At 39.1% G+C, this 26,857-nt stretch overlaps 1 protein-coding gene across 11 annotated transcripts in view; it reads left to right on the top strand.

The window, feature by feature from the left end:
• Window positions 1–1,463: 1,463 nt before the first annotated feature.
• The window catches only part of TAMM41 (TAM41 mitochondrial translocator assembly and maintenance homolog), a 33,798-nt gene continuing 8,404 nt past the window's right edge, over window positions 1,464–26,857 (top strand). For 10 of the 11 annotated variants that reach the window (XR_005104004.1, XR_005104003.1, XR_005103999.1 and 7 more), the window contains exons 1-8: window positions 1,464–1,659; window positions 2,948–3,127; window positions 4,812–4,904; window positions 9,822–9,972; window positions 12,316–12,461; window positions 14,643–14,808; window positions 16,915–16,977; window positions 25,632–25,730. Coding sequence is in view for 2 of the 11 variants with exons in the window: in XM_037386226.1 (XP_037242123.1) it covers window positions 1,522–1,659; window positions 2,948–3,127; window positions 4,812–4,904; window positions 9,822–9,972; window positions 12,316–12,461; window positions 14,643–14,808; window positions 16,915–16,977; window positions 25,632–25,708 (1,014 nt within the window). In the remaining 9 variants the exon portion in view is untranslated. Of the gene's footprint in view, window positions 1,660–2,947; window positions 3,128–4,811; window positions 4,905–9,821; window positions 9,973–12,315; window positions 12,462–14,642; window positions 14,809–16,914; window positions 16,978–25,631; window positions 25,731–26,637; window positions 26,844–26,857 lie in introns of those variants that run through there. The other variant, XM_037386228.1, reaches the window with a different exon arrangement.

The following is a 26,857-nucleotide window of genomic DNA, read 5'->3' as shown; positions in this document are numbered from 1 at the left end:
AACCCACGAACACGCTCCGGTGAGTACACTGTGGCTTGTCCTCTGACAGGGAGCGTTCTGGAACAGAGATCCTTCTCCTGCCTCAGGTGCTCCATTCCGATATTCTGAATGGCCAGGCTCACACATGTGCTAATTTATCCTATGCTAATTTATCCTATGCTCGTTTATCACCACACCACCAGGTGTACGGATGATGACTTGCCCTATATTGAACCATGCTTTCTGTAACAGTGTTACAGATCTGCTAATAAGTTAGAATTAATTGACTTTATTTGATTTTATAAAATCATTTGGAAAAAGAAATATATTTTAATGAGACTTGTAGTTGCACAGCAAAAGCTGCTATGAAATCCTCTGTACAGCCCTGTAGCAAGGCCAAAAGAATAGGTCAGAATCACCTAGTAGGAACGATTAGAACTTAGATAATAGACTTAAGATTCAAGAAGATTGAAGATAATTGGATCCAGTATTTACAGGTAGACTGGGGAGAGGATTTCTTTGCATTTGACTAGTCTTCTGTATGTAGAAAGTGTATTGAAATGTCAGAATGGAGGATTAATGGGAACCGGGGAGAGTCGACTGGAACAGCTTGTAGTTACCTGCCAAGAAACCGTGAACTTTAGTAAAAGGTAATTCTGGCAGGGGAAGATCGCGACCACTGACTCATATACCACCTACCCAAATCGTACCCCAGACCCATTTCTAGACTTTTCTAACCTTTACTGCACAGAATCGGATATGGGAGCAGAGTATGTTAATGATTTTTGGGAAATATTATGATTATGCATGAATACTTAATGAATATGCATGACTAAGTTCTATATATGGTGTATGATTTTGAAACCTGGTGTGTGTTGATCGTGAGAGGACTCACTCACGCACCTGGCCGTTAATAAAGAAGTGTCTGCTTATCTGCAACACATTCGTGTTGATAAGTTCTTCATTCCAAGATTTCGGTAACAACAGGGTGGCACAGATCCCTTCGTGTGTTTGTTTTAAGCGGGCCTGACGGGCCCAGCGACATCTAGATGTCCAGGTGTGAAATCTAGTCGATGAAATTCAAAATTGAAGCAATTTAAGCAATTAAATTTGGCTTGGCCACGCCTCGGCCGGGAGGCGGCCTGCCCGCGCTCCCTCGGAACCTCGGAACCGGTGCGGGCGGCGGCCAGCGGGGAGGTGGATGGGGCCTTTGGGAAAGCCGCTGCCAGGAAGCGGAACACCGCGAGGGAACGACAGGCCTCAGCCCGCCGAGCCGTGCTGGGGGGGCGGCACGGCCGCAGCCAGGAGCCCGGCCCTGCTCCCCGCCCCCCCCGCGCCCCGCGGCGGGAGGGAAACGCGCGGGCGGCGCCCCGAGCATTGCTGGGGCCGCCCCGCGGCGGCAAGGGCCCGCGCCGAGCAGCAGGGGGCGCTGTGCGGAGCCGCCCCCGCCCGGCTGCGGCCTGTCCGCGCTGCGCCGCCGCCTCAGCGGGTGGGCGGGGAGCGGCGGCGCGGCGGGAAGGCGGCCCGGGCCGGGCGGGCGCCATGGCGCTGCCGGTGCTGTCGAGCTCGGCGGTGAAGTTCCGGCGTGTCCTGGCGCACTTCCCTCAGGAGCTCAGCCTGGCCTTCGCCTACGGGTCCGGAGTCTTCCGGCAGGCGGGGGCCTCGGCCGGGCACGGCGAGGTGAGCGCGGCGGCCCGCTCCGGCCCGGCCCCCCCGGGTGCCCGCAGCCGTCGCGGTGCGCGGCAGGGCGGGCGGGCTGCCGTGGCCGGGGCCTGGTGCGTTTCGGTGACCGGCGCGGAGGTGGCGAAGCGCGTTACCTGGCGCTGCCTCTGGCCCCGTGGTTGCGGCTTGTGCACGGAACGGGGCGAAGGCCCCCCTAGCCCCGCAGCAGGTGGCGGGGGCGGGCCAGGCCCCCCCGCCCTGCGCGCCCCGCCTGGGCCGCCGCGCCTTGGCGGCTGCGTTCTGCAGCCTGGCCCGCCGGCCCTGCGCCAGGGGCTTGGGGAAAGCCTTTGGCCACACAAGGGGCGTTCAGGGCGCTTCCTCATCGTTTGGGGGCTAAGCTGCTTGGAAATACTGCGATTTTAAAAAAATATTTGTTCTCTGTGTGTATGTGTTTGACCTTAAAATTGTTGATCATCAACACTGAGCGTTACGGCTTACCTGTTAAGCACTCCCACAAATATGACTTTAAAAGTGTCTCATTCTCCTTTCTGAAAAGGGAAAACCAGAGGATAATCTAAATTTCAGGGCTCTAGCAGCATCACACAAAAAATGGGGAAAAAGGGTAGCTTACAGACTATCCTTAATGGTGTTAACTGATCAGCTAAGATGCCCCAGAGAATTAGCCAGTGACACAGGTAGGCCTGATGAATTTGAAGCGATGTCACTCCAGATTTACTTTGTTGTAGGTATGATTTGTAAACCTTCAGCCTGTCAGTGTACAGCCAGCATGCGGGCTGATTTCCTCAGAGGGCTGATTTCCTCAGAGGAGCGTTGCATACACTGTATGCTCAAGTCTTTGGAGTTTGGGTTGTTTTGTTGACAAAAGCAGGTGAATACACTAGGAGCGCACTACCTTGCAGCCACCTCTCAGCTGCCTTCAGCTGCCCACATCTCCCAGTTCAAGCCTTGTGTATTCGCAAAGTCCTGTTTGTTAGCAGGGTAAGCCCCTGTGAGCGAGGAGGATCATGTGCCCCCCGTTTCAGAGGGTTGAAGGTTGGTGGGTCACTTAACCAGGTAGACAGGAAGAATTTGGACCATTTCTGCTAGGCTGACTAGAAAACATACGGCTTCATCAGAACATTTAGACTGTGTCTGACATTAATGCTTGTGTTTTGGATTTCTGTTTGTTTTTACTAGTGAAAAATGAATAGCTGAAAGTTTGATACTGTGTATATCTTAGCTTAATATGATGGAAATTGGTTGCTTCCTGACATATAAACCCCAATACTTTTTACCTTATCCACAGAACAATATGCTGGACTTTGTGTTTGCTGTTGATGATTCTGTGACCTGGCATATGATGAACTTGTTGAAGAACAGGAGTCATTATTCCTTCCTAAAAGTTTTTGGGCCGAAGCAGATAAGTAGTATACAGAACTATGGAGCAGGGATTTACTACAATACTTTAGTGCCATGTAATGGTAGGGTAAGTACAAGTTGTTTGCGTGTGATGTATTGAAGTGATCAGCTCAAGGCAGATTTCTCTGCAGGAAGCAAATCTTGTAGATTGTAACTGATCCTTAACTCATGGTATCGTAAATATTTCTATATCAAAATTGTTTTGCAAACAGAGCAACTGCTTTTGCACTTTAGAAGTGGGCTAAATGTTTGGAATTTACAATTAAAGCACTTCAGAAACTGGATTTATATTCCTTGTTACTCGCTGTCTACAGGTTTTGGTGGTTATAAAGTGTATTGTGGGGAAACAGGGCCTTAATTTCAGCAGTTGGCCTTGTAGTAGTAGTGAAGTGAGCTCTTACTGTTTGTTTGATGTAAAATGCAAATGTTTAACATAGCAAGTTGGAATGACGTCAGTGTTGTTTAATAGCTAATATCCTGACCTGTGAAGCTTGAGTGTAATTAATTCTAGGTAAGTAGTACTTGTCCGTGAAGTCCTACTCCTCCATCCACGTGTAGGCTGTGTTTGGTAAGGAGTGCAGACAGGAGTCAGGGCAGGGAAACACTGTATGTGTCTTGGTGTTGATTTTGGGTAAATTTTGCCATGTGGTAACAAACTGTATATAGAGAAAGCAAGGTCTTTTAAGGAAGATTGGAAATTAAATAAAATGAAGGACGGTCATTGAAAAATGCCATGTGAGCAATATATACCTAACTGAAGTTTCTCAGAGCATGTGTGGTTGCAATAATGTTGGGTATATGTCAGAATTCTTCACAGAAAGTTGGAGAGGTAGATAAGGTAGTTTATTATGCACCTGCTGTTTTGTTTGAAGGCATCTGTATGAGGCAAGAATTTGGGGTTTAAACCTTGCTCACTTTATATAAAAAGGGATTTGGGATTTTATTTTAAAGACTGGTGAACTTTGCTGTGAAATTCTGTTCTTGGCTCTTTTATGTTCTTATCTCATGCTGATGTGACTCGGTTACATCACAGCCTATGGTCCTTTGTTATCCAGAAATTCTGGAGTTGTCTGCCTTGCTGTGGTGATAATCTCTGGAAACTCAGGAAGTGCAAATTGGTAACAAACTGTTGAAAGTTCATCTTTTTTCCAGATACATGAAATGGACTACAAATTCACAATTTGTTTTCTAACATCAATGACCAAAAAGCTCCGATATACACACACGCACACACAGAGTAATGGTATACATAAATGTCTAGGCGAGTTGTTTGTTTTAGTTCCCTTGAGTGTTTTTGATATCATAAAGGATACTGTGGATTATTCCAGCTATTGTAATGTTGGGCTGGTACAAAACTGATTGTAACCTTTCCAAAATCTTCGTATTTTAATCTTAAGAAGGTTTCTTTGGGTTTTGAAGTCTTTTGCTTTAGTGATTGATCCTGAGGTGACTTTATTTTAACTTGGATTCTAGAAGGGCTCTTAGAGCATTCCATGCATTCTACTTCTTTTTTTTTTTTTCCCCCCAAAAGTTTGCATGTAAATAAGATTATTTTTTTTTTTAACTTCCTGTGTTCATTAAAACTTGAAAATATTTTTTTACATCTAGGCTGTATCCATCCTCCATCCAGTATTGGAGGTGTGCATTCCTTAGAATTAGTGACAGTTACAGTAAGTAAGTAGTAAGTTTCATGTAGCGAAAATGGTGCAGGTGTATGGTTTTTCAAAAGCCTTTATTTTACTTTTTTCCAGATGATAAAATATGGTGTAATTAGCACTGATACCCTGATTGATGATTTACTTCACTGGAAAACCCTCTATGTTGCTGGACGCCTACAAAAACCGGTAACTGTTAGTCTCCTGACTTATCTGTCTTGAAATGCAGGAAATTATAGGACTGGAAAGTTATCAGTTGTTGGTATTAACAGTTAACAGTTAACTGTTAAGGATCTGTGTATCAGTACTGAACAAATAGTCTGCCCCAATTTAGTTGTCTAATCCTAGAGGGATAATCTCTCAGAAAGGAAGTGAAATGTAGTCCTTAATGATATTCTGTGTTATGTGGGGGGAAAAAAAAGGTAAGTATATTAATCACAGTTTTAAGCCTGTAGTACATATTGAGTAACTGGACTACATTAACACAAAGTCCTTTTAATGTTAAACCTAATATTTAGCTTTTATAACAAATTGTAGGAGTCACCAAAGCTTAACACAGTTAAATAATGGAAACCTTTAAAGATGAAAGCTGCTTTGCTGTGTAGTTACTGTCTAGTTCATTGTATTGTTAAAGTATCTATAATTGACTGAATTGTGTGTTAAGCAGGTTGGTTTTTCTCCTCCATGCTTGTGTCATAAAAAATTTGAGATCTTTGCTTTCCCATGGATGCCTGACTCAGTGTGCTTTCAGCAGATGGCAGCAGTGTTAAGTTGAAAATTCTTAAGAGGGGAGAGGGTAGGAGAGAACTCTGTTCAGGTCTTAGAACAGAGGTTAATTATGCTTTTAACTAAAAATTTGGCGTTACGGTTTGATTAGATTGTCTTGGCGTTACTGGCTTTTCTCTATCTCCAGAGGCATATTATAGTGTGACAGAGGTTAGAACAGCTGTTACCTTTATAAAGGCTGAAAACACATTGAGAAAAATAACTGAAGGAAGATTTCTGAATGTCACAAAAGTAATGAATAGCGAATATTTATTTTCAGTGTAACTGCATTTGCTGTTGCTTTGATTTGTTTTAGGATTTTTCACCTTTTTACTACATATAAATTGTGCTTCATGTCTCTGTATTAAATTCAATGAGAGTACATACTTGCACAAGAAGACAGAATTTGGTATTTTGTTTGGTTGCTAATAAGACAGCAGAGATATCTTCTGCATAGTTGTTCAATACATAAAAGAAGGAATCAGTCCGTATTATTTTCATAAAGCTTACAGGAACTTGCATTGAGTAAAGAATACCGGTCCTTAACTAGAATTTGACTGAAAGATTACTCGGTGAATGTTTAAACTGTCTCTTCCTGTAGAATCTATATGATCACTAACTGGGATTTTGAATGTTTCACCATGTTAACCAAAAATGAACAAATTCATTTAGATCTGTTGTACAGGTTTCAAATGTCTGCTGGTTCTGGCTTCACAACTGGTTTGATGTTTTGGTATGTATATTGTAAGTGGTAGAGATAGAAAGCTTTTTTTTACCTCCTTAAAAATGTATAATAAGCTTCTTCTGGAGGGGACACAAGGTTAGGTTTGTTTTCTTATACACTATAATCTCTTACATACCATTTGGCATTTGTGCCAGTTCTAGACGCAGCTGACTGAAGCCAGATTAATATTGTTTAGCAGTTTGTTTTGGAATTTTCTCCTCACTCTCATATAGAGGAGGAAAAGCTCAGCGCCTTTCTGGTATTCCATTACAAAGCTGTCACTCTGTGAGTGAAAGCTATCCAAGCTATTCTAGCACATGAGCTAAAACATTTGCTCTGGCTTGAAAACCTTGGCCTAATTTTCACTGGAGGTTTTGTTTCTGTTATAAACTGGTTGCCTTGACCAAGTAATCTTTCCAGAATGTTTGGCAGAATAGATGGGAGTTTGGAATTGCCACTTAGAAATGCTAGCTTTTCTTCCCAGGCTTCTTTGTTTGTATTAAAAGTTTATTGGCTTTTCATCTTACATGAGGCTTGTAACATTGATTAGCTAAATTCCCATTTAACTGTATTGAAAAATTGATTAAACTTATGACAGGTTTCCTGGAGGGGAAAAAAAAAAAAAAAAAGAAAAATGCTGCTGTACCTAAAAAGTAAAAGAAATAAGCACAGGTGACACATAGTTTGTTTTCAGAGGAACAAGATTTTTAAAAAGCATCTGAAGTGTTACTGAATTCTTGTTAAACATAGAGTGTAAATAATTGCTTTAGTGTAAGCAGCTATATTTACTGTTGTTCTGGAGAAACTATTAAGAGAAGGAAGTGTTTAATAAATTAAAGTGAGGTGAGAGAGAGAGGAGTATGAATAGTATATAGAAATATCTTAAACTTTTTAGAGAGGTCTTGGGAGGTTTAGGGTTTTTATATTATAAAAATTGCCATAAAGGAGTGACAGAGCGTGTTATTTGTTTACAGATTTTTTCCATTGTCCAAATCTGTTAGAATATTTTTTGAAAAAGAATGGAAAAATCCTCTTATAGTGATATTTAGCAGTGTGGATGTGGCTAAATGGTAAACTGGAATAGTGCTTTTGACACCTCTCATTTCATGAGATTTTCTTTGGAAAAATCGTTGTTTAGACATGCCTGCAGTTTTTTGTGTATGAGTTTCTTATCAGTGAAGGTAGTACATTTCCTATTTTAAACTGCTGTGAAGACTGGGGGTCATGCTTATTTATAAAACTGGATATATCCCTCATTTAAAATATTTAATAATTTAAAAGTCTCTACTGTTAGTTAACTGAATTCTCTGTGTACCATAAACCCAGAATAAAGTGGCTGCTTCTTTCCCCCTTATGTGATATGGTACGGTGAATAGTTCTGACAATAAGTTCTCTGTACTGTCTAGAAGCCGTCCTTAACTCCGGTGGTCTTTCAGATTTACCCCAAGTATCGGCATTCATCTTTGTCATACCTGGGTGATAAATACCGCACTCTGTCTTCTGGGAGACTTCTAGCTATCTGAGCTGTTTAACATGTGTTCATGAATAGGATCACTACTGCAGTTTCACGCGTTCAGATATTGAAGCCTAGCATGTTATTTCCCTTTGAAAAAATACTGGGTTATGTTAGGGAGTATTTTTAGTGAAGGAAGAGATTATTCCTTTTACTTCACTAAAGCAAGTCTATGGCCTTCCATGAGGAGGAATAGCATCTCTGCAGAGTTTCGCATTTTAAAAGGCTGTAACATGTTTCTTAAAACATGTCCGTAACTTGCTGTTATTTTCAGGGCTAGCCTAAGGTTTTAGCAGTTTGTGTGACTGCTTGGGGTGCCACAGAGTTGTTCCTTCTGTCTTTCCTTAGAGTTTCCCTGTAGCAGCAAGTTATGAAAGTACCTATGAGTGAATTAGTTGGTGAGATTTCAAATATTACTTTATCCTCCTGATGAGCCTGTCTTGTTCATTGGATCTTATATGAGCAAGTCTGTATGCATTCAGTGAACTTCTCCCATGGTTTTCAAGGAAATAAAATTTAGTCTGGGCAGATCATGTATTGCATGTTAGTATGTGTTATCATTCTCTTTCATTCTGATGCTAAAAAATACAATGTAATTTGCAGGAGAAGTTAGGAGGAATTCTGAAATGTTCATTTGTACAGTGAACTTGATTTTTAAAATGAAAATCATGGGAGGGAAAACATCCTCCAAAAATCCACCCTGGACCATTTCCAGACTATTGTATAGATTTGACGTTAAGCAAACCCATGCTTTACTGTAGAATGATTGAAACAAGCAGCCTGTATACTGTTGCAATCACCATCTTATAAAAATGAGATATTGTTCTAGTTTTATCCCCCTTAAAGATTTCACCATAATTAAAAAGTATGTTCAGAATATAGTACCGGCCAGCCATGACATTGCTTTGTCGATGTCCTTTCTATAAGAAAAATCTAGTGTAGCAGAGAAGTCTGATTCTCATACTTCCTTTACTGAATCTAGGTTCAGTTGCTTTTTGGGGTTTTTTAATTTACATTCCTGAGGGAAAATATTGATTTGAAAGGGTACCTTAGCTGTCTGAGGTTATATGTGGGGGCAGAATTTCAAGTAATACTGCAACTCATTTTATGTGAATGGGCTTTTGGGAAGAAAAAGCAAGTTGTATGCATTTGTTTATAACTGCCAGTGGTTTGCATTTTAAGCTATTTTAGAGTAAACAAATATTAAGAAGCTGTGCTTTATAAGCAAGACAGTATTGCTTAACCAGGACACTTGAAAAAGACAGAAACTCACAACAAGCAGGTATTCTTGGGAGAGTTGTTTCTGAAAGCATAGCCATCTTGTAAACCAGGCTGTTTATCTGTACAGAAACATCTGTAATTAGATGTTTCTATATTCAGTTCTTACTGAAGATCTGCTTTTTATTCCAGTATATTTCCATATCCTGGGTGACTGGATGCTGTAGTTGGTCTTGAACAGTTTGAATGTTTCCTTAAAATGTTTTTCTTTGTGGCACGTAGAAGCACTCAACTTCAGTGATCTGCTCTTTATGTATATATGAAGTTCCCATTGAATTCACATTCTGTTCATGCAACTTGCAAAATAAAGCCATGCTTCTAGGAGGGAACTGATGTCTAAGAAACTACCTGAAGCACATGATAAGAGTCCTCTACTTAAGAAAACAAAACAAAACCAAAATGAAATACCTCTTTTTCTGCTATTCCTTTCTCTTTCAGTGTGATGGTGGTCTTTCCCCCTGCCCTTACTGCATAATCACATATGAAGTATTTCTGTTCATGCATTCATATTTACTGTTTTGATTAATTCTAAATTTATGAATATGATGAGGTGAATACCTCTTCAGAGATCAATTAAGGTCTATTGCTTATAGCAGTTCCAAATGTGTGTTTGTAAAAATAGCCTTTTGTTCTTAGAAGGACGTTCCCCTCTTTCCCACTGTGGAAGCAAAGAGGGACACTCTAGTCTTTATTGTACTGTAATAATAGGATCTAATCTTAAATACTTTTCTTAGTTTTCAAGCTGGATTGAGTAACACTTCTAGTTCTGTCTTCAGTAGCGCTTCCCTGACTCTGCTTTTTTGCTTCCCTGACTCTGCTTTTTCAGGTGAAAATACTGACTCAGAATGAGAATAGCAAGCTGCAAGCTGCCCTTGTTAGCAATCTGAAGAGCGCAGTCACAGCAGCCTTCCTCATGTTACCAGAAAGCTTCTCTGAAGAAGACCTCTATATGCAGATTGCAGGACTTTCCTATTCTGGTTAGTATATGGTGTCTGAAGTCACTGAGGGGAAAAGCTGTAGCTGGAGCTGTTGTACCACAGTAGGAAGTCTAATGTACAATAAGTCATCTGCTCTCTTCCTTTGGACCTGCATGGTTGCATGCTTCAGCAACTGCACTTTAATGCTGTGTTAAATAATGGCTTACAAGCACTAATTGTGCTTATTCACAGAAAATAAGAACAGGTACATAAGCAAATCTTCTTATACCTGCTTGATGTATGAACAGCTAGGTATGCGTGATTGAATAGGGTGAAATAATGTGGGGTTTGGTTTTTTTTTGTTTGTGTGGATTGTATTTTAGTTTTAATATTTCAAAACCTTGGGAAAACATTTTCCTTTCTGTCCTCAGTATGTTGATTCACCTGATAGTCTGACCCATACTTTATTATTACTTTATTATTTCTTACTTTTTGAGTGTGCTGTGTTTAAGGTTCTTGTTTAGTTAACTGAGAGATGTACATGTATGTCTTCAGTATACATTTAATGCTCGCCTCCTGGTTGGTATTTGTTGCCTTTTTTTTTTTTTTTTTTTTTGGTAAGAGAATTTTTCCTTTATTTAGGAAACTGATATGAATTGTTACGGGGTGGGAAAAATGAAGAAATTACTCCAAATGACTCTTCAATACAAGATTTAATTGTTACAATTTAATTCGGTATTGCTTTTGAAATGTTGATATCCTTAACAAAATCACTATGAACAACTTAGGTTGGAGTTTTACTTTATACAACACTTGCTTTGTTCATACAGAAATGCAAGTTTGACTTGTAAAAAACAAACAAAACCCCCCACAAAACCACAGGTGGGCAGGTAGGGTTTATAAACTGCAGCTTGGTTCTACTGAGGGATGTTACTGTTTTTTACGTAGTTCTCTGGTCAGTTTAGATTGCAACTTGTTCAGCTTTTCCTTAGCAATTTTTTCCTGAATTTGTTACCTGTTTGAAAGTGACAGCAAAGAGGGTACTGACAGTGGGATGGCCAAGGGTTGCTAACTGGGGCATTTGCTGCAGGGCTGCATATCTAACACCTGAAACCCATCCAGGAATGTCCCTGGATGCTTGGTGAGCACGAGTGACCAGGATACTTTTTTATATATGCTTTGAAACAGTGCAATTAACCAAAAATGTGGGAGATCAGTTACTGTGCTGTAAGATGTTGAAATTGGCTCTGGTGTGTGAACAAAGCTAAAGCAGGAAGACTTCCAGTTGGGAATGTTCAAGAAAAAGGCTGTTAATTACATATTTGTGGATACTTTTTTGCTGCCATTTTGTTAAGTCTTTCAGAAGCTATACTAGTAGACAAAATCGATTTTGTGTTACTCTAATCAGTCTCCTTGGAGACTGCTGAAAAGAGTTGTTCATAGTTTAATTTGGAAAATGTTTATCCTTTTATTTTTTTACGCATTTTTTTGAGAACAGTGAGTCAGTATCATTTATATGGGAAGCGTTTGTTTTGTGGCTTGGCATAAATTGCAGTAAACTATGTAATACTAACAAGTTGCCACCTTGTAACAACATTTATCTCCCGAATGTGGGAAGTCGGAAAATAGATTGATTCAGGATTTTGTTTGTTGATATGTGCTGCACTAAGCAGCCAAACTCCTGGTTGGTAACCTTGGAAGCTACCAGGGTAGTACCTAATAAAGGCAGATGAATGCTCATTACAGCTGGGCTGTCTTTCCACTTACATGACTGAAAGGTTTCAAAGAGAGTATCATAAAAGAAAGTGTAAAGGTCAGTAGTGTAACAGCAATGTTACCAGGAGTAGCTTTTTGAAACTACTAACAAATTACATGGGTAAGAGGAAAAGATGATACTGTGATCTTACCATGACTGCCATTAGCTGTACTTCAGGTACTGCCCTTTGAAGTGCATAGACAATGCAAATTATTTTTCAGTATTGGAAAATAGAAAGTTATTTGTTTCTGCATACAAAGTGTTTGAGCTGGTCAGTTTGTTTAGTAATCTGTTGAAAAAGATGTATGGTGGCAAAAAATATAACTGTTACTGCTGCTTTCAAGGCTGAACTTGACAGCGGAATATTTTTGTTTTCAGAGTGAAAATATGGGCACATGGGTTGATGACATTACAGCATATCAGAGGCTAAATAACAATTCTGTATCTTATTTTCTGTGCTGGAAGCTATTTGAATAGTATTTTTTGACTGTTAGGTGGTGAACCTTATTATGGATTATATAGGCATTGGTGGAATTGGAGAATAAAGTTTTAGATGACAACTTTTTACTGTGTTGGTTTCTGTTGTATTCTCCTTCAAGTTTTCAGTTTTCTCCTAATGAATTAACTCTTTCTCTTTTCTTTACTAGGTGATTTTAGAATGGTAATAGGAGAAGACAGATTGAAAGTGCAGAACATAGTGAAACCTAATGTTCCCCATTTTCAGAAGCTGTACAGTAACATATTACAGGACTGCCCTCAAGTGGTGTATAAGCACCATCTGGGAAGGCTAGAGGCAAGTGTTCTTCAAAATATTTTTAAAACAAGCAAGTGGAAGTGCTTTATCACATTGACAGAAGGCAAGAATTATGCCATACGCTAAGGAGAGCAATTGTAGTTACTGTACTTGCTATTTGTTATGTTTCTGTTGAGTTAATTCTGCAACCAGGAAACTTGCCTTAAATACCGGTCTCTGCATATTTAGTAACTATTGTTCATTTTCTTTGAGTATGGGCACAGAACTAGAGACATAGCATGGGAACAAGAGAAGATAATTTTAAAATGTGTGTTCTAATGACTACCATATGGAAACAACAGCCTAGGAAGTGATGAATAAACATATGGTTTGTGTTAAAAAGATTAGACTGTAACTTAGAGGTGCAACTTTCTGCAATCAAAAACTGCATCTGACAAAAGAAAAAACACCCTAGGGTTCTAGTTATGAAGATCAGTTAACTAAACCTAAAAAAGATGCTGGCATAATCTTTAAATACACATATTAACACAATTTTTTTCCTGGTATTGAGAAATGAGTATCCAAAATGACCAGTATCTTGAATCCCATCTCTCTGGAGAAAGATGCCACAGTCAGGGGTCCAATAGCAATTTTTCTTCTTGTAGTCTGCATGTCCGTGAGTGGAGTATTAAGCGTGATGCGCATTTCAACATGAAGTTACAAATAACATGGGTTGTCCCATGGACATGGCTATCTCTTTATCCTCAGGTCACCTTGGTAATTATCTCACAAATGCCTCCTTTTAGGACAGGTCTTTGTTAGAAACTGAAGTACAGGTAGATAGAAGCTTGAGTACAGTAAACAATTTTACTGCAACGTTTTGGATTACAGCGTTATCCAGATCTGTATTATACTGCAGCTGTCTCCATGTTTTCTTATAAATGTGTTTTTGAACAGTTTAGTGGAACAAGTGTTTAAATGAATTTTGGAAAGAATGAGTAATGCTTTCTCCAAGAAAATGGCTAGGTAGAATAATACTCCCTGTTACGTTTCCTTTAAAGAAATCCTGGTAGCATACTACAAATATGTTGTTGGATAATAAATCTGTTCGTAATTCCATAATAGTCTTCAAAGCTATTGATAAAATGCCATCATTTTACAGTTGATTTTGAGCAGAGTGTTTTAAGACTTTATTCCTCACGCTTTGGTCTGGCTATTGGCAGTTATTCCCCAGATTGAAGAGGATAACTGCTATTGAGAGTGCTGTTTAATGCAGAATAGAAACCCCTCCTCCAAGGGTATGTTTTCAGAGTTACAGGGAAAATTCTTTCTTAAAAGATTCCTCAAAAACAATTGAAGGCAGACACTAGTTCTTACAGTTCTGGTTCAGGCGTGGATTCCTCCCACATAATGTTAAGAGCCTGCTCATTGTCGGCTCCCTCTGTAGTCAGTGGGTGATTCATCTGGATATCATTTTCTCCCCATTGACTAAAGGGAGTGTATAGGGCAGCTAGACTCCTGCCTGATGTCTCCATGAACTGTGTAAAAAGTTGTGTGGGAGGAATTGTGCTCTTCATATTTTCCTCCGGTTTTGGACAGATCTGCTCCATTATGTGTTTTTCAGAATTTGTGCTTGCATTTTGTATAAATCTGTACAGGTCTGCATGTTGGTGGTGTTGTATTCAGAAAAGGGTCATTGAATTTCTGATTTAGATTGGAAAATGTGGAATGGATGTTTCCTTCAAATTATACAAACCAGATGTGCTTTGAGTTTAAAGCAGGGAAAATGTTTTTCAAACTAAACTTGAAGTGTCTGTGTATAGTTTGATTATATTCAGGCAGAAGAAACTGAGCTAATTGGTCTTTTGGGAACTTTTTTTTTTTCATTGTAGTGTACTTATGTTTCCAAAGGAAATTGGATAGAGCAGAAATGATACAGTTTCAATGAAAAGTTGCTTGCAGAGGCAGCAAGATCATGTGTGTGGATTAGTCTTCCCTTGGATAAAAATTAACATCTTTGCATTGAGTTATTCTTCAGGTTCCAAACTGAGATACTGCATTTCCCAGTGTTTGGGAAGTTTTCGTTAGCATTGTCAATGACTCTTACAAGTGAAATAGGTGGTGTTCTTTGAGATATTTATCAGAGGTCACAGATAGCCAAAAGACTTTTCTGACTTCTTTGAAGAAGATAACTTTGTTTACACTGAATGTTTTTACTGTCTTACGTCTTATAACATTCAGATTGATAAAAGTCCGGAAGGTCAATTTACACAACTAATGGCTTTGCCAAGGACTCTGCAACAAAAGATAACATCTCTGGTAGACCCTCCTGGAAAAAACAGAGATGTGGAAGAAATTTTACTGCAAGTTGCCCATGACCCTGACTGTGGATTTGTGGTGCATCAAGGTAGGCCTGAATCCGTGTCTGTAATCTCCTTCAAGACATGATAGGTACACAGATTTATTGTATATGTTGTTCTAATTCAGAGGGTGATTGAGAGACGGACAAAGAAAATGAGATTAATCTTGAGATACACTCCTAAAAGCATGGGTTTGGGTGTGTGTGATTGCAGATGGGTTATCTGAAATACTAGCAAATAGCATTCTTACTGAATGAAGTCCTGAAATAAGTAGTCTTTAGGAATTAGCGTGGCCTGCTTAGACCATCTAACTCTATTTGGGATGCATACATCTTCAGGATTTCATTGGCTGGCATAACTTCATCTAAATACTAAGCTATATATCCTACCAGATGTACATTGCAATGCTAAGTTAATTTTCTGGCTTGCTGACTTTACCCTTCCCAGTCATCGTAGTTAGTCCAGATACGTGAGCTCCAGCAGAGAACTCAAGCTTTGACAAAAAAGATTGAGGTGCTTCTCATCACAACTTCTCTGAGGCAAGATAATGTTGTATGAACAAGTTAAACCTAATGCTGCAGTCATCAATGTTTTATTATGCTGCAGGCAAATCAGAATGTTTAGTACTTCAAGAGTCCTTGACATCTTTACGGAGCATGACACATCTTCGTTCTGGGTAGCCAAGTTTGTAAGCTGCTTGAGCACAGCAAAAACTCCCCAGGTGCCTGACAGCCACTAGACATTAGACAACAGCTGAGGGAGCTCTTACACTGATTTCTGTCTGGGGAAATAACGCTCCTGAGAGTTGCAGTTCTCCATTGACACCATAGAGTGAAATGCATGTGGGCATTAAGGTGTCTGGCTTCTTTCATGTCAGTCTGTGGCAGTTTCTCTGTTACTGTGGCTGGACTGCAACAGTAATGTGACAATAGCTGAATCTGGGAGCAGGAGTTGCAGTGTTGTGAGCTGTATATAATTTTAGAGCTCAGTCATCCACCCTGAGCTAATTAAACTTGCAGTTGTATTTATGCAGGGTATTGCAGGCATGGCTGTGACTGTGGACTGTGCAGTGGTGCAGCAGTTCAGTATCAAAACCTTGGATAGATCTCATCTTCTTGAGACAAGCAGTTTATACTCTTAAACCAAAACCCCTCTTTCACTTTTGTGGCCAAAAGGTTTTTCTAATTCAAGAATCTAGGTAGAGGACAGGACAAGCCCGCTGGTAATCCTACAAGACAAAGCTGACGACTCCAGCTGAATTGTATTGTCCCTAGGCATTTTACTAGCTCAACATGATTTTTTTCCTTCCCTTCCCTACCCCCCCAAAATATTTTCTGATATTGTACCCCGCTTACTTATTAATGGATTTCCCTAAGCTTTGTTCTTTGTTATAGAAGTAGCTTTGAAAGAAGAATTTAAAAATAATATTTGAAACTATATTCTACGTCCTAGTTAATGTTGAAGAGTAACTTTCAGTTTGGAAGGCTAAATCTGGGGCTGCTGCATTGCTACATTTTGAAGTATGTAGTAATGTACAGTAGTTTTATTCTGCACATATCAGTATGCTTTTATATATGTGTGTTAGAACAGATAAAACTTAATACTTTTCAAAAAAACTTTCATGTTCTATATACTATTCCATTAATACCTGAGAACCAGTGGAAACTGAGAATTGAATGTGCCACAGTGCAAAGTGGTAAATAAGCCTTATTTCCAAAAGCTGGTAATTTTAAAAAGCCAAACAGTGCACAATATAGCCATCTCTACTTGATCAGGGGAAGTACAAATCCCAATTTCATACTGAAGTAAACAATACGTATAATTTGTTCTGCTCTAGAAATTAATATACCAGCACTTAGATGAAACAACTCTGAATACTTTGTGACTAATCATCATAGTAGAGAAATAATCAGGGCACTAATTTCATCAGTTCCTACTGGTTGTTATCCATTTTAATATTGATTTGGGTTTTTTTCTGTATGTTATATATAAAATAAGTTAAAAAAGCTTAAAGAGTATTTTCAATTAGTATGACAAAGCAGAACAGAAACAAACTTTCTCTACTTAAGCATACGTTTTAGTTTCAGGCTGGCATGATTGTATAACTGGAAAAATATGTAACTTTTAACATCTGTGTGCTTTTCTATCTGCAGGCATTTCAGGAATTGTGAGATCTTCCAGTATAGTGCAGACTGCTAAAACCATACTAACAGCTGGTAAGAATGTGTGTGGTTTCTATCAACATAGGCCTTGTGATTTCAGAAAGTAAAAAATACAGGGCCCAAGACTGTCTTCTACAAGAGTTCAAAGAATAAACTTTTCGGGTGTCTAATTGAAAGCCCCTGGAAAATATAAGTAGTATTTAAAGCAGAAGCTTGATATAAGTATTGAGAAATTGTATGATGCTGAAAGGAATTGGAGTCTACTTGACTCTTAAACAAACACCCACAACACCCAAAAGTAACAAAAAACCAGCTTCTGACTTCAATTTCATTTTCCATGTGGCTGATATACACTAGTTCTGCTCTTGTTGTATTAAAAAATGGAAAAAAATTACTCTAGAGTTCACTCTGGGTTTCTACATGTGAGTGGGATCCCTAAATGATTGGTACATAGTATTGTTGTGTTATGTAGGCTATAACCTTATAATCTACATTTCATGATAAAATAAAAGAGAGAATGACTTTTGAGGGAGAAAACTTTGACAGGATCTGATGTTTTTGTCAGACTTGGAAGACAGGTGTGTATTTGAAGACATGTATTCCAAACCGAGCGTATACTTGGTGAGCGTTGGCTGTTACTGTAACTCTCATGCTTCAAAATTAGTTACTTTGGAAAAAGAGTTGTGTATTACAAAGTGAACGTGAGAGAAGGTGTAGAAGGGGGAAAAAAAAAGCCTTGCTTGTGTACAAATATGGGAAAACTAGGGTTGCTTTTCAGCTATCATCATCAGCTATCATTGATATAACTGAATGAAAGTTAGTGCCAGTTACATAGCTGGAGCTTCATCCTGTTTTCTGAGTTCTGGAATAAATCTAATTTTAAGGTGAGGTGATTTTTACATTTTAAAAAGCTGAAAACCCTGTGGCTTGATTTAAAAGAAAGACTTAAGACCTGAGCCTTTACTGCCTTAAAACTCTGATAAGGAGATAGTCTTAATTCCTGCAAAATCAAAAAGCCTTGCTGCTTGCATGCATGCATGCAGTTGCTCAAATAATTTTCTGAACTTGTCCATACCTATTCCTAATTCTATATAAAAGTAATTATATACAAATGGTACCATTGCTGGTTTCAAAAGCACCTGTGTTGTTTCCTACTGAGCAATCCTTATCCAGACTGCTACAGCTGCTGTTCCCTTCCCATTCAGTACTAAAGTTGGTGGCTCCACATTAGACTTCCTACCTCCTTGTAAAGAAACACAAGTTGCAGTGTTCAGGACCATTAGTGGTCTGATGGGTAAAATAAGCAGGAACAGTTGTACTTTTATATGCTTCTATTAAGTCTAAATCTATTAACTGGAGCAAGGCCGACAAAGCTATTGCCTAACTTTGTTTAGTAGTGGGAGGAGACTAAGGACATAACTCCATCTGAGAGAAGCAAACTGGTTTTAGACGAGTTAAGCATATTGCAGGTATTAGTTTATAATGGAAGCTTTCCAGCCAAATAGGTGTTTTTCTTCTAGGGTTTGTTGTCAAAATTACCTGCTAGTGGGTCAAGACTTCTTGTTTTGTAACATTCCTCTTTTAGAAAAATCAGCCGGTAACCTATCTATTTCTAAATCTACAGAGAGTAGATTTTGTAGAGTGAAATAATTGGAGGGGAGGGGTCAAAGACAGTGTTCTCATGTTAAATTCAGTGCTTCTGAAAAAGATAGCAGCCTGACTGATCATGAAGCAAAGCTGTTTGTGTGTATGAATAAAAATAATAATAAAAAAAGTAGTTAAGCTTTGTCAGATTATTTATGCTCCTCTTCTGTCTGTTCTGACAAACAGAAAATGACCTCCGGGGATTCTTAGCTCCTTTTGTGTATCATGCAGTAAATCACTTTACAGCCTACATTGTTACTAGGACTTTTGGGGGGTCCTAATGCATATTTTAGTAGGACTTCTGGGTTTTACTGTGTTTTCTGTTTTATACACCTGAAACAATTGTGAAATGCCTTTTCTTTCCTTTCTCTTGACGGCTTTTCAGTTTACATATAGTGGTGCTTTTTTCCCCCCTTTAAAACAAACTCTAGTTGTCTTCTATCCAGCCAGTTAGAGTTACACTTGTATTTAAAACCTGGTTTTTTTCTACTTGTGCTTTTAGTGTTGAAAATGCTTTTTTTTTTTGTGGTTTGATTCAGGTAGAACAAAGAAATTGTAATTCTTTGCCTCAAACACAAGCCAAATTTGAGCAAGGAGGCTTGGGAGAGTTTAGTTTTCTTACTTTTAGCATAATTTAGTTTGGTTTAATTTAACCATATGTATGTACTTGTGCCAGAATCCAGCCAAAACCATTAGCAACAGAATTCAGGATTGATCTTTTTGGGTTACTCACAGATGATATGCTGAAGGGAAATGAGTTCGATTTGGAAAAGGACAGTTTCTGGCACTTTCTAACCTCTGAATGTTGTTTAATGAATGCAGAGCTTGCCTGTAGAGCTAAGCTTCCTGAGCAGTGTTGTGCCGGCCACCCTGGCTGCAGAGGGGGAGTCCTGCTGCTTCAGCTGGGACCAGGAGCATCCCTGTAGTTGTGCCCTGCACAGTGAGTGTTGCCTCACTGGCTAGTGCAGGCACAGCCCTGCTTACTGACAGCCTGGGGGGGCTTACCAGAGCACCACAAGGTTGGCTCGCTGAAGATGGACAGAAGCACAGAAATAGTATTTTTGTAATAAAAACCTGTGGTGTAGTGCATGTTAAAGAAGCAATTAAATTTAACTGGCTGAGATGTGAGCTCAGTCTTTTTCAGATACGATGTTTGCATGATCTTCAGTGATCATCCCTGGAATTTAGGAGGGATGGTCTTCCATGGGTTTCAGAGTTAGTTGAAGCCTTTTGCCTGATTTTTTTATATACACTTGCCTCCAAACATTTATGATTGAGTTTACATTAAATCTTGCTGATCTTGTAATGAAGGTTTTCTCCCAATCATTTTCTTAATTTAAGAAGCTTATCACTAGGAGGCAGGCATTAATGCTTGTCACCTTACTTTGCCATTTCTTGGGGTTCTTGCCAGCTGATACTCATATAGGTACATAATATACACAGACAAAATATTGTGACTCCTACATTGAAAGTATTTGCTTGACTCAGGCAAGGAATGTGTATTACAGGAAAGTGTTGAGCTTTTAAATTTAATCCCTTAGGATGCTGTATTTGTTTCTTCATTCTTTAACCAAATCTTGTCCAATATTTTTGTTTTGTTTTGTTCCCCTAAGACCTATTTTCATACTTTCTAGTAGAGCCTTTAGGAACAGTGTTGTGGTTCTGTTCTTCTACAGTGCTTACGTTAAGAATAGTAGCTAAACCAAGAAAATTATGAAAGAGGTTCATGAAATCAGTGGCTCCATTAAATGAGCTCTGACTATTTTTTCTTGTTATTCTTAGTAACTGTACGAGTATATTTGTCCTATATTTGTCTGCTTGCAAAATAATTAATTTTATATAGCCATCATTCTTTTTGAAATGTAATGGGGGACACAAAATTATTTCCTTGGGCAATTGTTTTATTTTAACAACAACAACAAAAAGTGAAATGCCTACTCTGGTCTGTAGCATGGTAGTCCAATGCACAGCATGTTTCTAAATTAAATGTTAAATCAGGAATAGTCGCTGCTGAGATGGCATGCTGTATATTAACATCATTGGCAAGGAGCACAAGCAAAATAAAGAATTTCAACCCGTTTAAGAGAACTTTTCATCTTTCTCTGCCAGTGTGGTTTTAAAGTTGAGCTCAAGCTCTGTGTTTTTGTTTGTTGTTAAATGCCCTATTGAGTTTCTGAAAATGTGCCTATGTATTTCTTCAAGTCTGTGGTGAGATTGCCTCTCTGTTTCCCATTAGAGATGGCACCATCATTTGATTTGTCTTCCCACATAGCCAGAGTCTGCATGGTCTTTGGGAACTAACTCCAAAGTTCTTATATTTAGCTCCTCTGAAGGAGATGCTGATATTTTTTCAGCTTAGATTTCTTGTTCACATCTTACTAGAGGAATGATGCAAGCCTTGAAAATTTCTTATAAATAACATACTATGAATTAAATAATCAGGTGAAGTGATTGTTCAGGATACTTTTAAAGCAGCACAACTGCTTGTAGCTGCTCTGAATAACTTCTGTTTTCTTAGAATTGGGATATTAGTATACTATGCCTTCAAGGGTTTGTTGGGGGTGGGTTTTTTGACTATAAGGAACAGCTTTACATAGAAAATATTCTGGGTATTTGCGATAACTGCTGTCTTCATCAGCTGCCTGGGCAGATAACTGTGCACCACTGCATTTGACTGTAAATATGTGCAAAATGTTTGCATGTGTCTGCACGATACACTAGCAATATAGAACTATTTGCCTCCACATGACAGCTCTTTGGCAGTATATGCATTAGTCTTTCTTTTCAAAAGGAAATAAAAAATACTACAGCCAGGCATATCTACCAGGAAACTTTGGGGGACTTACAGCCAAATTACTATCTTACAACACTAACACTTCCAAAAAACGAAACGTGGATCATTAAGTAAAACCAGATAGAACTTATGTTTACACTGAAATTTTGTGGTCTTGATTCCATGTGCGTTAGGTCTTTGTTCTGTATCATTTAGTGGAAAAATCTGAAAGGGAGGTGGAACCACCAAGTCATAGATTCATAGCTAAAGTAGAAAGACATTTTCATGTGGTCCAACTGCTTCAGATTCTGAGACTGAGCCATAATTACAACCATTAACTTTTACTACAGATGTGACTCATCACCCTGAGGGCTGCTTTAAGAAACCAGCTGTATGTATAAACCTGTATTTTGCTTTGTAGCATGATGTGCTGGGGCAGAAATGTAAGCATCTTATTACATAAGGCTCTAGTGGGTGGAGTTCAGCAGAGTGCTCCCTGCAGGGGGAACATATGAAGGAGAAAGATCTCTTTATGTTGAGCTGCTGCAAGAAGCAGAGTAAGTTGGCAAGCTGATAGAACAAGCTGACTTGCAGGCTGCAGTGCCAGCGCAGTTAATTACAGTCCTGCAGGGCTGTATCAGCTGTGTTACTGTTGGTTTGCCACATGCTGTACTGCGCTTCCAGAAGTACACTGACTTCATCGGAATGGCAGGACAACATCGATTCTGGCAGAGCAATTTCAGTATCCGAGGGGCTGTACCCTGGAAGCATAGTGCCTAGGAGATTGGACAGTAATTTCCAAAGTTGTATAGTTACATAGTTTTGACTTTGGAGATTGGAACTGCTTCTTTCATGTATGGGCTATGCCTGAGTTTGGCCTTGTTCTGCAACTGGAATGCTTATACTGTGTGCAGTTTTAATGCAGCTATGTGAGGTGCTTCAGAATTTACATGATTATTTACTTGTTATTTGAGATGCTGCAAAGAAAAGCCCATCGTGACTTCATTAGTGTGCTTGCTTTTAGCAAAAACCTATTAAATATAGAAAAGTTGAGCTTACATGTGGGATCCACATGGTTTTGTAAGTTGAAAATACATGTATGGATGATTCCTTACAAAAAGTAAATTTGAGTTTATTGAAATTGCAGTTAGAGACACAAGAAGTGCAAAACTGATTATATACAGCATATTTGTTACGATAAGCTTTTTAGTTGCCATCACATTCCTTCGGAAATAGAGCATGCATTTTTCCTTATTACTCCATACTTATTTGACTTGTGACTCTAAGCTGCCAATACCGAATGCATCTTTCACTTATTTTATCTTTATGTGATTACTTGCCATGGTCTTTTCACAATCAAGTATTATCGTACCCTTTTTTTTTCCCCAAAAAAAGTAGTCCAATGCAGTAGATGGCTAAACCTGGGTCTGAGTTGCTCATCTTTCCTTGTGTTTTGGTGTGTGATACTGTGTGACTTTGGCTAAGTTGTTGTGGTTTAATCCCAGTTAGCAACTGAGTCCCATGCAGCCGCTCATTCACCACCACCACCTCCCCCCACCCCCCACTGTGGGATGGGGGAGAGAACTGGAAGATAACAAGAGAAAACACGTGGGTTGAGATAAAGATGGTCTAATAGGTAAAGAAAAATCCATGCGCACAAGCAAAGCAGAACGGAACAAGGAGTTAGCTGCTTCCCATCGGCAGGCAGGTGTTCAGCCATCTCCAGGAAAACAGGGCTTCCTCACGTAACAAGATACTTGGGAGACAAATGCCATCGGAGGAACATACCCCCTTCCTCCTCTTCCTCCCCCCAGCTTTATATGCTGAGCCTGACGCCATATGGTATGGATCCTTCAGTCACTTGGGGCCCGCTGTCCCCCCTCCCAGCTTCTTGTGTTCCCTCAGCCTGCTTCTCTGGTGTGGAAGTAGAAGAGGCCTTGGCTGGGTGTAAGCACTGCTCAGCAATAATGAAAACATCCCTGTATTATCACACTGTTTTCAGCACAAATCCAAAACATAGCCTAATACCAGCTACTACGCAGAAAATTAACTCTATCCCAGGCAAAACCAGCACAGTTGCTTCTACGTACTTTAAGTCAATCTTGTCAGGTAAACGCTTCTATTACATAAATGTCAGAAAGATTGTAGTAAGTATAACATTGCATACTTTTTAATCTGTGCATGTAAATCTCAAAATGCTGTTTGTGCAGCATTAAAAACTTGCCTTTTCAGTTTTCAATTTGTAAGGGTGTGATTAGACTGTGTTGTAATCTGAAGGAACTCTGTGTTTTATGTTGGTGGGGTTTTTTTGTTTGGTTGGTTTTGAGGTGTTTTTGTAATCAAAAAAAGCTGAAAGGAGGAAAAATAAGTAGCTCCACTGGCTAGGATCTCAGAATGCCGCTGAAATGGCAAGACTAACAATAGTTTGAAGTTTCCAAATACTAGATGACTAAACCCAGCAAAAGACTGTCTTTTTTTACTCTAGGTCTGTAAGAAAAGGCTCATTTCTGGTAGAACTTCAGAAGGTGTTTCTAAGGGTATAGTTCACAAACTGTGTGTGGGTCATCCTCAAGCCCTTCGTATCTAAAACTCGTAAAAGCTTGTAGGCAATGACTGCTGCAAAATCCTGCTGTATCTTTTGAAACAGAAATGCCTGCCTTCGTTGTAGGCCCAGCATAATGATACAATGTTTACTAAAGTTCACTGCTTGTGAGCTACTGCAGGATGATGTTAGAGTATGACAGCTCTTCTGGCTTCGTATGAGGTTTATTATAAACAAGTGACAGGCAGGTTACTCTGAAGTAAAATTGATCCAGACAACATACCTGTGACAGGGTATTCACACTTGTGCCCGTGGTATACTTCTAATATTGGCAGTGTTGCCAAGTTATAGCTGTTTGTCATCATCTCGTTATTTTTACTTCTTTCATTTCCCCTGGGTATATGCCTCATTAATCTGGTTTTTCATATCCATCATCGTTTCAGTATTATCTTTTTTTTTTTACCTGACCGAGTTGTCATTTCATTATGCAAATCAAGCAGTTTTATTCTCTTGCAGATGTGCTGTTCTCTCAGTTATGAAATGGTAGCTGCCATTAGTTAGGATGAGGCAATAACAAAATATTTGAGGATGTTATAATGTACTTCAGAACTTCTTGAAACAGAACAGGTGTCCACCTCAACAGTCAGCAGGACATCTATGAAAAAAAAAATATCTCTGTTTTCATTTTTAATTCACAAGCTTTTGCATAGCAATGCTCTGAGTTTGTTTGTCCTGGAAAGCTGCTAGTGGTGTGCAGTGTTTGATTACATTTAACCAAGATGGACATCAGCGTGATGCTTCTCAGTTGCGTAGAACTGGTCTACAGCAAAGCAACCAAGTCCAAGGCTAACTAAAATCTGATTAGCAGAAGAAATTGGTCAAGTAGGATTTGGAAGTAAAGTTGTGGTCTGCCAGTCATGCAGAGTTTGCTTGTCTTGCTTGAGCTTGAGTAGTCTGTTCTTCTGTCCTGGTTCACCACACTCTCCCTTCTCCCCCTTGTCCCTTCAGTAGCACTTTGGCTGCATAGCTTTGGGCATAGCTGTGGTGTTCGATGATCAGGCCTCTTCAAACACACAGAATCTGGGGATGGGCTCTTGTCTCAAAAGCCAAAATGCTTCGACAACTAGATTCTTTTTACAGATGTGGCCAGCTAATTAACCTGCAAGCCAAACAGCCTGGATTTTAGAGAAAAGTGCTGCTTTGGTGTCCTGCTGCAGAATATAGTCTGTCACGTTGCTGCTGCCCATTATTGGGCCAGAGTACAGTCCTGTGCAGCTGGATGTGCTACCTAGCAGGAGATCAGAAAGGGCTTGAAAAGCACAATGTGTTTGTTTGGTGAGGGTCTGCAGTAGGCGCAGATGGTTTAAAAGCCTTGCTGTATTTGGCATCTAGGAACAGTGATGTGAATTAGAAGTTTCCCTCTGTACTGGTTAGGAGTTTTATCATTAACCTCTACATCTGCTATACTTTGGTCATTGTCTCTACAACATGCATGTATGCAATATCATCAGGCCTTCAGGATGAACCTATTCTATTGTGCATCCTTTGGTACTATTAAAAGGATTTTTTTGTGTCATTATTTACTGTTATCAATGTGACAAGAAGGTTATTTGCATATCTGCCTGATGGATTAGGTTGTCATTGTTCCAGGGAAATATTTTATGTAATGTAGCGATAACCTAGTTTTTGAGTTAGCCTTTCTAAATGTTGATATTTTCTGGACTTTTTTTTTTTTTTTTTTTTTTTTAGGACCAAAGAAATCTGTAACATACAGTATGAAGAAACTATATAAAATGACAAAGGGATGGTTAAGGAAGACATCTTGAGTCTTGGCATACTGTGTAATGGGTAAATAAATGGTACTATTTCTCTAAATATTTTGCAGATGTTGCTTTGCCTACTTGAGAAGATTAAAGTGAGTTTAAGAAGTCTGTTCTAATAATTTACATGCCCAATTTTGCTACTAAAATAGGATTTTTTTGTTAGTGGGGGAAGGTTTGATGGTAATTGGGCAAAGGAATTATATTCTGTAAATTCTGAAATGAATTTTCATTTGTACTGTAGCTTGGATTTTCAGAAACCCTGAGTTAAAAAGATTGCTTGTACATATGAATTAAAACCCAAAGACACTCATTTTCTATGTATTGCTAGCTTTATTTTCCAAAATACCCTCAGACTCTTTGAAAATATTCACTGTCCCAATGTTAGTTCTTTCAGGAGCTTATGGAATGGGAGAGTCCATTGAGTTTTAAGTAGATATGAAACTGTCCTCTCAAAACCACATTATTTCTGCACTTACAAGTTCATCCTTAGAATTCTTCTGAAGATGCTTACTGGGTGCTTCTGCAGGGTAGACTTCATCAAAAGTAAATTTTTTTCTCAGATGTGTGACATTCTGAATCAAAGAACTTCAACAATTGATGTTCAGTGTGGGAGAGTGTTTGAAATGACAGGCTTGGCAGGTATCAGATCTTTTCATAAAAACTCATGTTCCTTTCATGAGGCTGAGGTGACAACTGCCCAGCTCATGGCTAAGCATTGTCAGAAGTGTCACAGTTGGAAGGAAAGGCACACTTTCAGTGACCTTCAGGATCTACTTGTGCAGATTTATGAAATACCTGTTATTTGGCAGAAGAGTCTAAGTGCTTTAAAGTTGGGAATTTTATGAGCAACTACCTATTTTTTGATTCTTCTATTATTTTTTTTCCTGAAAATCCTGTCCACAAAAATAAAACTTATTCTCCCTTGCTTTTAGCTAAACTAGAGAAAAATGGACTTTTACATAGCATGTTATATTAATCATGCCATTAAAGGATGAATATTTCTGGCTGTATTCATGTGTGATGCAGTAAATTTGGAATATCTGTTGTAAATAGAATATTTTTTGCACTGAGTCAGGTGGGTTTGCCAATTTTGGATGTTTTTCTTAATATGAATAAATTGAGAGAACACTTCATTTTATTTGTGAGAGTGTC

Source organism: Falco rusticolus, chromosome 4 (assembly GCF_015220075.1).
Source record: "Falco rusticolus isolate bFalRus1 chromosome 4, bFalRus1.pri, whole genome shotgun sequence".
NCBI lineage: Eukaryota > Metazoa > Chordata > Aves > Falconiformes > Falconidae > Falco > Falco rusticolus.
The sequence above is the reverse complement of the archived record's forward strand: the minus strand, read 5'-3'. Positions and strand labels throughout refer to the sequence as shown.